At 39.9% G+C, this 13,389-nt stretch overlaps 1 protein-coding gene across 1 annotated transcript in view; it reads right to left on the bottom strand.

Annotated features, from left to right (window-relative positions):
- Positions 1-13,389, bottom strand: part of CSMD3 (CUB and Sushi multiple domains 3) — a gene marked incomplete at its 5' end in the record, with an annotated part of 537,637 nt that overhangs the window by 357,952 nt on the left and 166,296 nt on the right. Inside the window, one exon of the mRNA XM_083360336.1 lies at positions 182-259. Within this exon, the coding sequence (XP_083216462.1) occupies positions 182-259 (78 nt within the window). The remainder of the gene's footprint in view (positions 1-181; positions 260-13,389) is intronic.

Raw genomic sequence — 13,389 nt, forward strand, 5'->3', positions numbered from 1 at the left:
TTATACAGAGTCACTCTTCACAGCACATCTACACTTTGCATATTCATCATGCAGACTGGAGCATAAACATTTCATACACGTAAATGCTTAGATATATGTGAAACAGTACAACACACAAACAACACAGACAGCACAAACTTCACTCTTGCACTAAAAAAGTAACAAAAAGAAGTACACTCACAGATAGAAAACTTGTTGCTGTTGTCTTTCCCTGGAAACAATTTAAATCCTCTAGATTTAAAATCTATGGCCTTTTTCACTAGTTAAGAAAACAAACAAAAGCACATATCAGATAAAGCAATCTAAAATGACTTCATTTCAATTGACAATTCTTTTTAATCATGGAAATGCAAATTAAAAGTAATTTCTTTCCAATAGCATTATGGACCCAAAAGATTTGAAAAGAATAGATATTTTTACACAAAAGGCAAATATTTATAAATTTTATATACAGTGACTACAAAGGTAATATAGCAAAGGGGAAAACATATATTTTCTTGAAATGAATGTATATTGTGCCTTTTATGCAAAATATTAAAATTAACTTAAATATTTTTCCATGTGCCATATCTGTATTTGTGCAATTTCACTGTGAAGTTATGGAACTTGGAAAACCGAATTTAATTATGGGCACAACAGACTTGCCAATCCTTTTCTTATTTAATATGTGTTTATTTCCCTTATTAATGGGGACCAACATTTTATCTTATTTTTCCAAGAACTTTGCTGTGACATTTTATATCCATTATGGCATTCTAAAACACAGAGTTGATACTTCACCCATCCCATAAAAACAATTTCACATGGACTAAAAATTCTACCCATGAGGATATCTGGGAAGACCTTTTTATAATCATCAAATTATTTTCCAACAACAGTTAAATTAAAGAATCATACTCAATGTTTTTTCCATCTCATTTAATTATAAAATTTTAAGTAATTTTATTATGTTGAGAAAAATAAAATTAAAACAGTGCCCACATTTGTGATGAATAGATGACCTTCTAGCAACCTTTCAATACACAACCAGCGACTATATACAGTACAAAGGGATCTAATCACCAGGATATTATACTGTGATTTTAACCAAGTGAAAGAGATTGATGATAGGGTGAAATAATATTGTTTGATAAACTATTGGATTATAACTTAATCATAGATGCATATTAGCCAAATGTGAAAAATTGAACAGGGTGAAAAGCCATCTGATGCTATGGTTACAATATATGATGTTTATAATTAATCAGATAAAATGATTTTCCCATCATCTTTAATCTATCAACCATAGTCCTCTGCTTGTAACAACAGTCCCTATTATTGTTCCCCTGCATTATTTTTCTATTACATACCGTAGTTACAATGATCTCATTTCTATAGAGCTATTCATATACAGAATGGCCATATACAAAAGTGGATTAAGTATATTCATCTTTAGTATAACAACCACTTGATTTCTCCTGTTGGATTTCCTTCTTCTACACGAATATTGAAGATCCAGAAATCTGACATTTCCCCCACTATGAATGCTTCAGAAAGAATGTTTACTGCCCATCCTGAACTGTATCTAGCACATCCACATAAAATTTTTCTAAAATTATTACTTTGTTCTCATCTCTCAAAGAAATGCTGTGTTTCATTTTTAGATAAAAATATTTTACAGACACATCAATTCTATATCCTTTTTTTAAAAAAAGAGGGAAATCATTACTGCTTGCTTCTTTGCCCAGCTGGCCTAGAAAGAATCCTAGATATATCCTAAATACTGAGGTCCAAGATATTAAGTAATTTTATGGCTGTATCACTTCCAGATTTCATGTAGATTCTGATCAAGCACAATATACAACTCCATCATAGTTTCTCGTCATTTCCTACTACCAAACCTACTTTTTATAACATCGTTTCTGATAAAAATACCTAGCCATATTGAATTTTCCATAATTATTTCTCATATGAGTTTGCCAATAAATGAAGTGTTTTAAGATGGATTTCTGGGCATTCACATTATCTGTATTATATTATTTAATAATCATGTTGGAAACATGGCTCTTCATTCCATTATTTAAATGGTTATAAAAAATATATTACGTAGTTACTTGCTTTGAAATCATTTGCTGTACATATTTAAGTGACATTTTGGCTAAATAATGGAATTCTGTGTTCTTTTTTATTGTTGTTATTATATATTAGTGTACTACCTTAGGTGCAGTAGTGAATATAAACTAAAAGGGAGAAAGGAATCAGAATTCATGAAGTAGAAGATAAATGACTGAATGTGTATAGAAGAGAGAGATGGAAGTCTGAAAGAAGAGGCAGCTTTTCGTTTTGTATTCTTCCCATTTTTCTTTTCCTTTTAACTATCCAGATCATGAACCTTTCTCTCTCAAGGATCTAGGATTCCTAGGTAATATGAACAACCCCAAAAGTGATGTCTGGCTGTATTTGACAAGAACTGAAGGGGATAGAGCAGAGGTCCCCAACCTTTTTGGGCCCCAAGGACTGGTTACGTGGAGAGAGATTTTTCCACAGACTGGAGGGGGCGTGGTTTTGTGTGCTGCCTGCATCCTGTGGATGGGCTTTCCTTGTTTGTGCGGACTGGTTGCTGGCATGTCGCGGCCTGGTACTGGTCCAAGGACCAGCGATTGGAGACCCCTGGGATAGAGGACTTCTACAGGTAAAGCAGGAAGAAGAACATGGCCTTAATGACCATATTAAGAAGAGCCAGGAACTCTTGTCAAGGAAATCTCCTGAAAACAACAAAGATGAAGGCTGAATACAGAAAAGAAATAACTGAAAGCAAATTTGTTAATTAGAAGAACAAGCTGCTGCATGATTAATACTGGAAGGATAAAAAAAGTTGATTAAAAATCCACATGGAGTTGGTTAAGATCAGGATTATTGAAGAAAAAAAACTTTTTTTTTTTATTTTAGTGGCTCAAAAACAAGCTTTGACAACTAACTGACAACTAGGCAAAATCTTACTGTAACTAACAACAGCAAATGTCTACTTTCTAATAAAAAGGATGGAACAATTGATCAGAAGCTGCTGCAAAATTTCACAAACTGACTACAAGCAGTCACAACTGAGATGCCAAAAATTATTAACTGGAAACTTTGTCATAAGTCTGAATTTGAATGTAGTAAAAACTACTGGAACCATCAAATTGAGTAGGTTTTGGAAAATGAGTGGTTTAAGATCTTAAGGGGCTTTAAGATGCAAATAGAGAGGAATCTTGTTCATAACATGCCTGATATAACAGTGATTTAAAAGAAGAAAATCTGGTTCACTGATGATGTTATTCCCGGTGATTCTAGAAATGAGGAAAAACAATGGAAAAAACATGAAATATAGGGACTTGTAGGTGAAAGTTGAATACTTATGGGGAAAAATGTTGTTACACCAATCTTGATTGGAGTCATTGCAGCAATACATAAAATACTTCCTTGAAATCTGAAATATTGAATTTATCAGATTTGAACACTCTAATTTTACAAAAAAACCACCTTGCTTTGAACTGTCTATATTCTTAGACACTATCTTATTAATAGGGGATACAATGGCTCAGTGGTTAAAGACAATGAGCTTGTCAGCTGAAAAACTGACCGCCTGGGTACAAGTGCCCCATGATAGGATGAGCTCCCATTACTTGCTCCAGGTCCTAGCCACCTAAAAGCATGCAAAGCATGCAAATGTGAGTAGATAAATAGGTACCACTTTGGTGGGAAAGTAACAGTGTTCCATCTGTCTTGGCATATAGTCATGCTGTTCATATGACTATGGAAAGGATCTTCAGACAACGCTGATCCTTCGGCTAAGAAATGGAGATGAGCACTGCCCATTACAGCTGGACTTGACTGGAGAGGGGGAAACTTTTACCTTTATCTTTATTTTAATAATTACTTAAGTCCTTTGTTAGTATTTGAATTATTAAGATTCCACCAGTTTTAGATTATGAATCTAACAGTAAATTATCTACACATAATAGTAATAATAATAAACACCATTCAACAACAACATCTGCTTATCCCAGGTCTTTGAGACAGACTCAAAAAATGCCAAATCCAGTCTAAAATCTGGCTGGCTGTGTGATCAATCATAATTAAATAATAATAATAATAGAAGTAGAACAACTATAGCGAAAGAAAACACAATAGCACTAATAGTAATAGGCATCATGGATACAGTCCTAAAATAACAAGAACACCGCACGAACACTATCAACATTGATTAAATCACCATCAGTCAATTGCAAAAGGCAACTTTACTTGGAACAGCTTACATCTTGCAATGATACTTTTAATGTTATTAAAGAACAACATCTGCCAATCCTTTGAAAAGGACTTGATATGTGGATAAAAAGCTAAGTGCGATTTCTCTGCATATTTCCAGCAATTCTTATTCTTTTTCCCCCCTCTTCTCTTACATAATATCCAGTATTCATCACTTTCATTCAATCAACATTTTCTTGGCTGCTAAATCATATTGGCTATTTTGGAGATTTATTAAATTTATTTGTGGGATTTATTCCATCTGCCCACTCTGCTCATTTCTGCATCTCGTACCTGCATATTACAATTTGAATAATCAATTATCTGAAATAGAGGAAATGTTAACAATCTATTAAAACAAAAAAACAACTTCCCTTTAAAAAAAGTTTTAGCTAAAAACATTTGCAATACAAATTGAACAACTTCCCAAACTTTCAAATAATGATTAAGCATTTGAGTAGACACTCTTATTTAAATATAAACCCTTGCAAGATTTGATGAAAATTCCAGTATGTTGAAACTGGCTACATACAATATCTCCTATATTAAAATCATTGTGACTTTCTTAATAATTGGTTAGATTGTATCTCCAGTGCTGATTACAAATATTTCTTCTCTTAATATACAAATGGCACATCTCCAGTGAGGTTATATTGAATTATATTATACAACCTAAGTAAAAGATTTTATTTATCAGTAGTGAATGGGTAAGTGGAGTGGAAATGGTAAAATAAATTGAGAGACACAGTGGCTCAGTGGGTTAGGATGCTGAACTTGTCGATCAGAAGGTCGGCAGTTTGACGGGTCAAATCCCGAGTGCCGCGTAACAGAGTGAGCGCCTGTTACTCGTCCCAGCTTCTGCCAACCTAGCAGTTCGAAAGCACGTAAAAAGGCAAGTAGAAAATTAGGGACCACTATGGTGGGAAGGTAACAGCGTTCTGTGCGCCTTTGGCATCTAGTCATGCCAGCCACATGATCACGGAGACGTCCTCAGACAAGTGCTGGCTCTTCAGCTTTGAAACAGAGATGAGCACCGGCCCCTAGAGTTGGAAACAACTAGCACGCATGTGCGGGGGAACCTTTACCTTTTAGTGAATGGGTAAGTGGAGTGGAAATGGTAGAATAAATTGATAGTTACAATAGTATTTGTTTTCAAAGCAGAAACAAACCAACAAACAAAAATGAACAGACAAAAGCACCTATAAAGTAGGCACAAATCTATTATTTTCTAGGATTTTAATATTAAGGGGAAAAAACTCTTCCGTTTCTTCATTTGTATGGATATTATGATTATTATATTACAGCTAAAGACAAACATCCAATGTAAGAAACCAACTCCCTCCTCCTCCTCCTCCCACAATCATATGATGAAAAGGGGAAAATGAACATAACCAATCAAGGGTAGTCAAAAATGTCCCACTTGTATTTTATATTGATAATCAATACAATGACTTCATCAGGTGGCATTGATGAGAAGGATGGGACATGAACACATTCATTCTATTGGATTTTCAGGACATTCAGTAATAATGGGAGAGAGGTAGTCTTCAGATTACTAGGCTTTTGGCTAAGGAGGCTTCATAAATGAAAATCAATGTCTTGAATTGTACTCAAAGATTACTGGCAATTAGTACAACTGGCACAGCAGAGCCGTAACATGTGTGTACCAAAAGCAGACCCATAACTGTCTTTTCCACCACTTTCTACAGCAGCTGAATAATTTTAAGAAATCCATGGTTTGTGTTTTGCAATAGTCCAGCTGCAAGATGATTAAGCTTGATTGACTGTGATAAAGGACTCCTGTGCCAGGAAAAGACAAAGTTGGTGTAAATGAATTTGGGTAAATGTCTTTCTAGTACCCCAATTCTGTCTGGGGCAGTAAACTAATAGCAATAATGCTTAGACTTATATACTGCTTTAAAGTACTTTACAGCCCTCTCTAATTGTTTTACAGAATCAGCATATTGTCCTAACAGTCTGGGTCCTCATTTTACCAACCTCAGAAGGATGGAAGGCTGAATCAACTTTGAGCTGGTGAGAATCAAACTTGCAGTAAGCACAGAGTTAGCCTGCAATACTACATTCTAACCACTGTACTACTACAGCTCCTAATTCAGAGCTAAAGATGGAAAATACATGGCACTGGGAGAATGATGAAGACCCAACCATTGTCATGGAGAAATAAAAGAAAGACCACAACATCATGTCTTCCACTCTCAGTCCCCATATTCAGTCCCACAAAATATCACAACTGAAGGTATCAAAAGCTACTGACAGATCAAGAAGATGGAGGACAGTTGCATCACCTTCATCGTGTCTCTGGCAGAGGTCATCACCAAGTTCAGTCAATGCTGCCTATGTACTATGGACCTAAATGAATTTGGGAGTGGATTTGGTTTATTTAACAACATTTTGTGTCTTTATAACTAAAACAGCTCATTCATTATGTTGGGATGGATTTTACCCTTTATTATTCTGTTTGTTTATGCCACTTGTCTGATATTATAATACCTTTGTAATAGATCTACTAAAGAAATATAGTTTCAGGAATCAATTTATGTATTTATCAGGAATAATAGATTATTGTCTGTAGTGCTTTCCTTCTCTGAAGAATGAGTTGATGCTTTAGTTAAAAATATTTGAACTGTGGACTTCAAGTAGTGTTTTTTTTTGTGGGATCCACTTTTCATTTCATACTCTTGACCTTGAAGTTAACTTAATTCATTTTTGTTCTCCTGTCTGCCTTCTTGGGTTGTGAAGATCAAGCATAAATTATGTCTTGCGTTCATGATGTTGGGGAATGATCTGTTTTTTGCGTTTACAGTCCTACACGAGATTGAAATGCACTTTTGGTGCAGCCATTTCTCTCTCTCAATAATTAGAGATGTGTTCTACTACATAGCTACAACTTCTGCAGTCTAGTGTGATTCTTTTCATTATACCATCAAGCCAAAAGAGCTGACTGCTCTTCTCCAGTATGGTAGAATTCAACACTTTTCTAAAACCTTCTTTGCTGATAAAGCTAGATTAGGATTCCTTATTGATAGAGAACCTATTGCCCTCCTTGTAACAAGAGAGACTCTTGTTCATTTAACTGAGATCTAAATATTTATATCATGTGATTTAAGCTTCTTTAAGGTGTTTATCAGAAATAGTATCTGTAGCACCAATTTATAGCATTACGCAGATATTATTATGGAAATATAACATGATGTCAGGCTGACAGCTCAGATACACTACACATTGGTAGTAAACACCTGCAGGGGTGATTTTACTTATTGGTTCTGTGTGAAGCCATCTCCCCCAACCAACATCAGACAGCACCAGCAGAGAAATGATACATTGTGCTACATAGCAATGATCTTTGGACAACTGAGTTTGCTAAACTTCACTTTTAATATATATATATATTTTGCCTAAGGCTTCATATAGAGGATATTGTCTCTCAAGGTTAAATATTTTTCAATCCAAAGAGTTTCAGTGGAAGACATTTAAACTATTTCTTGTCTTTCTTGCTAAAATCAGAGGAAGTTAATTTGAAAAACAATTACTTTCAAAATGTAGTGTATTAAATAGGAATGAAAAATAACCTCTGAAAAATGCAGTGATAATCATCCCCCCCATTGATCTTGCTGTGAAAATGCATATAGTTTTAGAGAGAAATGGTCAGATTTAAGCAGACATGTATTCAAGAATACATTTATTTATTTATTTATTTATTTATTTAATTTAATTTGTATACCGCCCTTCTCCCGAAGGACTCAGGGCGGTGAACAGGGCAATAAATACCAAAATACAAAAATTAGAAACAGATTAAACCATAGTGTCCAAATACAATAAATAAATTACTTAAAAACAATAATTAAAACCCAAACCCATCAGACCAGGCCGGCTTGTTCACAAATAGGTTTTTAGATCACGTCAGAAGGAGCGAAGGTCAGGATCCATCCGGAGCTGAACTGGTAAATGGTTCCAAAGGTCAGGCGCACCCACAGAGAATGCCCTCCCCCTGGGGGCCACCAGTCAGCATTCTCTGACCGGTGGCACCCTGAGGAGGCCCTCTCTGTGGAAGCGCACTGGGCAGAGGGAAGTTGATGCTGACCGCAGGTGCTCTCTAAGGTACTCCGGACCCATGCCAAGTAGGGCTTTGTAGGTCATTACCAGCATCTTGAATCTCACCTGGAAGGCAACTGGAAGCCAATGCAGCTCACGGAGCAGAGGTGTAACGTGGGAGTATCAGGAGACCCCCAACACAACTCGTGCGGCTGCATTCTGTACCAGTTGGAGCCTCTGAGTGGTCCTCAAGGGCAGCCCCGTGTAGAGAGCATTGCAGTAGTCTAACCGAGAGGTCATGAGCGCATGAGTGACTGTAGGCAAGGCATCCCGGTCTAGATAGGGCTGCAACTGGCGCACTGGGGTGGTCTGGGGTCGAAATGAATAGCTGGGTATCATCAGCATACTGATGATACCCAACTCCAAAACCACGAATGATCTTACCCAGAGGCTTCATATAGATGTTGAACAGGAGAGGCGAGAGGACCGACCCCTGAGGAACTCCGCAAATGAGAGGCCTCGAGGTCGACCTCTGTCCCCCTGCCAACACCTACTGCGAACGTCCCAGGAGGTAGGAGGAGAACCACTTAAGGACCGTGTCTCCCACTCCCAATCCCCTGAGATGCCGCAGCAGGATACCATGGTCGATGGTATCAAAAGCTGCTGGGAGGTCTAATAGGACTAGGACAGAGGAACAACCCCTGTCCCGGGCCTTCCAGAGATCATTCACCAGAGCGACCAATGCCGTCTCCGTGCTATGCCCGGGCCTGAAATTTTATATTGGATTGTTTCTAAATTTTGCCTTGTAAACTGCCCTGAGTCCTTTGGGAATAGGGCGGTATATAAACCGAATAAATAAATAAATAAATAAATAAATAAATAAATAAATATGGCCCTCTGTTCAAACACCTGCTGCCATTCCCTAATGTCGTGGGAATAGGTAATCCCACGACCCGCTCCGGAGCCCCGGAGCCAATCAATCCCAGCTCCCTCCCACGTGATCAATCCCGGACCTGGCCTGAACAACAGTTGGTGGACTCTCCCCCATTTCCATCCAACCATGAAATCCCTCCCCCCTCCCTAACCCCACAAAAATTAACCAAAAAATTAACCAGGGGCCTCTTATTAAATTTGTACTGGAAGCCCCTATCCCTGCCCAGCCATCTCTCAGGGTCCCAGAAATTGGGCCCTTCATCAAAAGGAGGAATGGAAAATGAGGCGGGTCGCACCCAGGAAGGGGGGGCACCCCTGAGGGCGAACAAAACCGTGCTGGAGTAGCTAAGGCGAGTCATGGTTATTGAAATAAGTCCGGCAAAAAGGCTATCCCTAGATAGATCAGGAGGATCTTAAATCAAAAGGTAAGTGTCCAGTCTGCCAACCCAGCTCCACTGCCACTTGAGCTGGGTGTACTCCCGAAACAGATCAATCCCCCTCCTCTCACGACGGTCAGATCCGGGGAGCAGCTTGGAACGCACAACCGGGATAAAGCATACCACCCAGAGCTCTCACCTCTAGGGGGGGTAGCAGATGGTAAGTCTAGGCCACTCTCCCACAGTGGCTTTGTGCCCGGGTCCTTCTGAAACCTTTGGGGAGGGGGGGCGACAGGCAAAAGAGTCAGCAGATATTAATCCAAGGCATAAAAGCCTGCAGAGTCATAAAATGGCAGAAAATCCTGACTACAATGTTCTTCTCCATATCAGGAGAGGGTCAGGCGATAGGTAAGCCAATAGAGGAGGAAACCAGGAAACCCAGAGTACTTCCGCTGGGCCGCAAACTCGGTCTAGCTGGCTTCTAGCGATGCAAAGCTGGTTTGTGCCTCCCAACCGTCCAAAGCACGAAGCGTCCGCTCTGTACCACTGGGCCATGGTCTCCACACCAGAGCGGCCGCAGTGCTCCCACTGACCTCGCCGCCAGCCACTCCAGACGCCACCACAATGCCTCCGCCACTCCGCCACTCCGATGCTGCTCCAAGCCACAACTCCATCGGCACCGACCATCAGTCGGTCGGCGCCCCACAGAGCGCGGCTCCTCCAAACCTTCCAGGCAGCTGCCAAGCTCTCCCAAGCACTGCCGGGCTCCGCCAAGTTCTCCCGGGCTCCGCCGGGCTCCCACGGCACCGACAATCAGCTGGTCGGCACCGCACAGAGCGCGGCTCTTCCAGGCTCTTCCGGGCCTTCCAAGCCCTCCCAGGCTCCACCGGACTCCGCCGAGGGCCCTCCAAAGGTCCAGGGCTTGCGGAGCCAACTCCCACAACGGAGAACTGCAGAGCCGCCCAGGAATAGCCACCAACAACCTCTTGTCCACCCAACCCAAGCCCCATCACAGAAGGTATAAACACTTCTGTGGGACTCCCAGGGTCGCCAAGTTGCCGAAACTCCTCGCGGAGCTCAGCCAAGCGCGTCCGCCATCTTGGGCATGCGTAGATGAGCATGTACTCTATCTTTGGTCCTCCTCTAATGTATTATTTTTCATTCTGCTCATTTAATATGTATTGTGCGGGTATTATGAGAAAATACATTCCGAAGTAGTAAGATTGTGGATGCTGCTAAAGGTAGCTCAGCCAAAAGTAATATTAGTTGCATATATTGTGACCCAGTAAGAAATGGGATTTTCAAAAGCCACATTGATGTGACTTGAGTTTCTCTGGAATATAAATATAGATATATTCCTATACCAGTAAAATATTGTATTTTACACTCACACACATGCACACAAACACACACACACACACACACACACACACAGAGAGAGAGAATAGATTGAAACCCATCAACTAAGAATAAATTATCTAGTATTCTTGCCTGAAATATTTAGAATGCAATAAACTTCATATTAAACAGCAACTCATTAAAGTTATATTGTATGAGGATTATTTTTTGAATCACTTCTGAAGAAAACAGTATGGGAAGAATGAAATATAGCGATTCTTCTATGATAGTAAGAAATTTACGGGGGCAGAGTCACTAGTTCTATCTGAAAATTTACTACTGTCAGTAAACCTATCCGTAAAACTGGAATATGATTCCAGGAAAAAAGAAAAACAACACCACACAATAATTCATAACTAGCCTTTCTGTTCGAGAGTTTTGATTTGGTTTTACATTTAAAAGCCTGAAGTGTCAGCTTTTTATGGTTTCCGGCACCCATATTTTTCTAACAAATGGATGCCAAATGCCATTATGTATAAAATATATTTCAATCAATGTACTAAATTAGGATGGTGAAGTTTTGAGGGTCAGTTTCCCTTTGAAAAAAGTTCAGATAATATACCTCTCAAGGCTGCTTCTCAAAGCAATCTAGTCCCCTTCTAAGAAATAATAAATACCTCTGATTTTGAGCATACCACAGTCTTCTCCTTCATGCCCAAATTGTGGGAGAACACTAGAGGAATTTCTTTCAGCAAGAAAAGGTTAAGAGGACAAGGTGTCCAGAAGCACTGATTTAAGCATTTTCCAACTGGACTAGTTCAGGAAACATTGGGATTCTCCAGAATCCACATGGTCAAGGAGACTGTGAAATCCAGTACTGCCTTAAGACTGCATTAAGTTCGGACTTCCGGTGGCGGCGCGGCGCCGAAGACAGCCTCCCCTGGCTGCCCGCGGCTCAGCTGTTTGTTTTTTCGCCCGAAACAGCGCCGATCAGCTGTTCGGGCGAAATTGAAGCCCCCTCCTCGGGAGAAGAGGAGGGGGTGAGGCCCCAGGTAGGGGTAGAGTTCTCCGAGGCCGCCTGAGCTTGGAGCTTGGGCGGCTGAAGGATTGAACTCCCCCGAAGCCTGGGTTGCTCCCAGCTGGCCGTCGTCTCTGCTCCGAACTTCCTGGAGCAGAGCCAGGCGTCTGCGAACCATCCCTGCCTGAAGAAAGGACTATGATTTAAAGGAACAGGCAGAGCGGTACAAGAGGAAAAGGTGAAGAGGACTATTTTACTGTACTCTCTAACTTGTTGGACTTTTTAAACTTTAATTGAAAGTGCGTCATAATTGAGGATTAAAAGATGGCGGCTAAACCTCCCTCTAAAACTCTTCGGAGTGGAGGATCCTCGCCGGTGCAACAATCATCACTACAGGCATTGCACCCTCCTGAAGTGCTGACATCGAAGGATTTGCGAGATGCCTTGGATAAACATGCCCAGGTACTTTTGGAATCAATTAATCAATCAATTGCTGATAAATTTGCACAGATGGAGGAGAAATTGGAGAAATTTGAGGAAAGAATGGAAGAGAGGATGGAACAGAAGTACAGCGTGATGAAGGTAGACATTTTGACTTCAGTGCATAAAGTGGCGGAATGTGTGGAAGATTTAGATGAAAAAGTGGATGATTTGGCTCAAAGGAATGCTATACTAGAAGTAAAAGCACGGGAGAATGAAATTGAAAGAGGCAAGTTGGAAAGGGAGTTAAGCCATGCCCAATATTACCAGATGCAGTTTGCTGTCAGAATTAGAGGCTTAAAAGAGAATGTTAAAGAAGATTTAAAGCAGCTGATCTCTGAGGCTCTCGAAGGGGTATTGAACCAGCCAGCATCTGAAATAAGAGCAGCTATGGATAAAGTGTTTCGGGTGAATTCATGGATTGCCAGACAGAGAAAGTTGCCTAGAGATGTGGTGGTTTATTTTGCAAAAAGAGAAATTAGAAATCAAGTTATACAAGCTGCCTATGATGCTAAGGTTGTGATTGCTGAACAAGAAGTCTTGGTTTTAAAAGAAATTCCTCCAAGGATTTTAAGGGGAAGAAAGGACTATACATTTCTTGTGCAAGAGCTCAAGCAAAGAGATATAAGGTTCAGATGGGAGATTCCAGAGGGGCTGATGGTGATGTATGAAGGTAAAAGGTATAGGCTGATTACTGTGAAACAAGCACGTGATTTCTACAATAATGTTTTAAAAGCAACCCCATTAACGCTCCTGGAAGCTGGAAAGGGATCTGGAGAAGAAGAACAACAAGAGGAGGAAACAGAGGAAAATGGTGCTGGAGGAGATCAAGCTACAATCTCTTTGGATGATCCTAGAGAGCAAAGAGTGACGCGTGCTGCTTTAAAACGAGCAAAGAAAATAAAAGAACAAGATCAGCAAAAG

The sequence above is a fragment of the Vipera ursinii genome, assembly GCF_947247035.1.
Source record: "Vipera ursinii genome assembly, chromosome: 3".
Lineage (NCBI taxonomy): Eukaryota > Metazoa > Chordata > Lepidosauria > Squamata > Viperidae > Vipera > Vipera ursinii.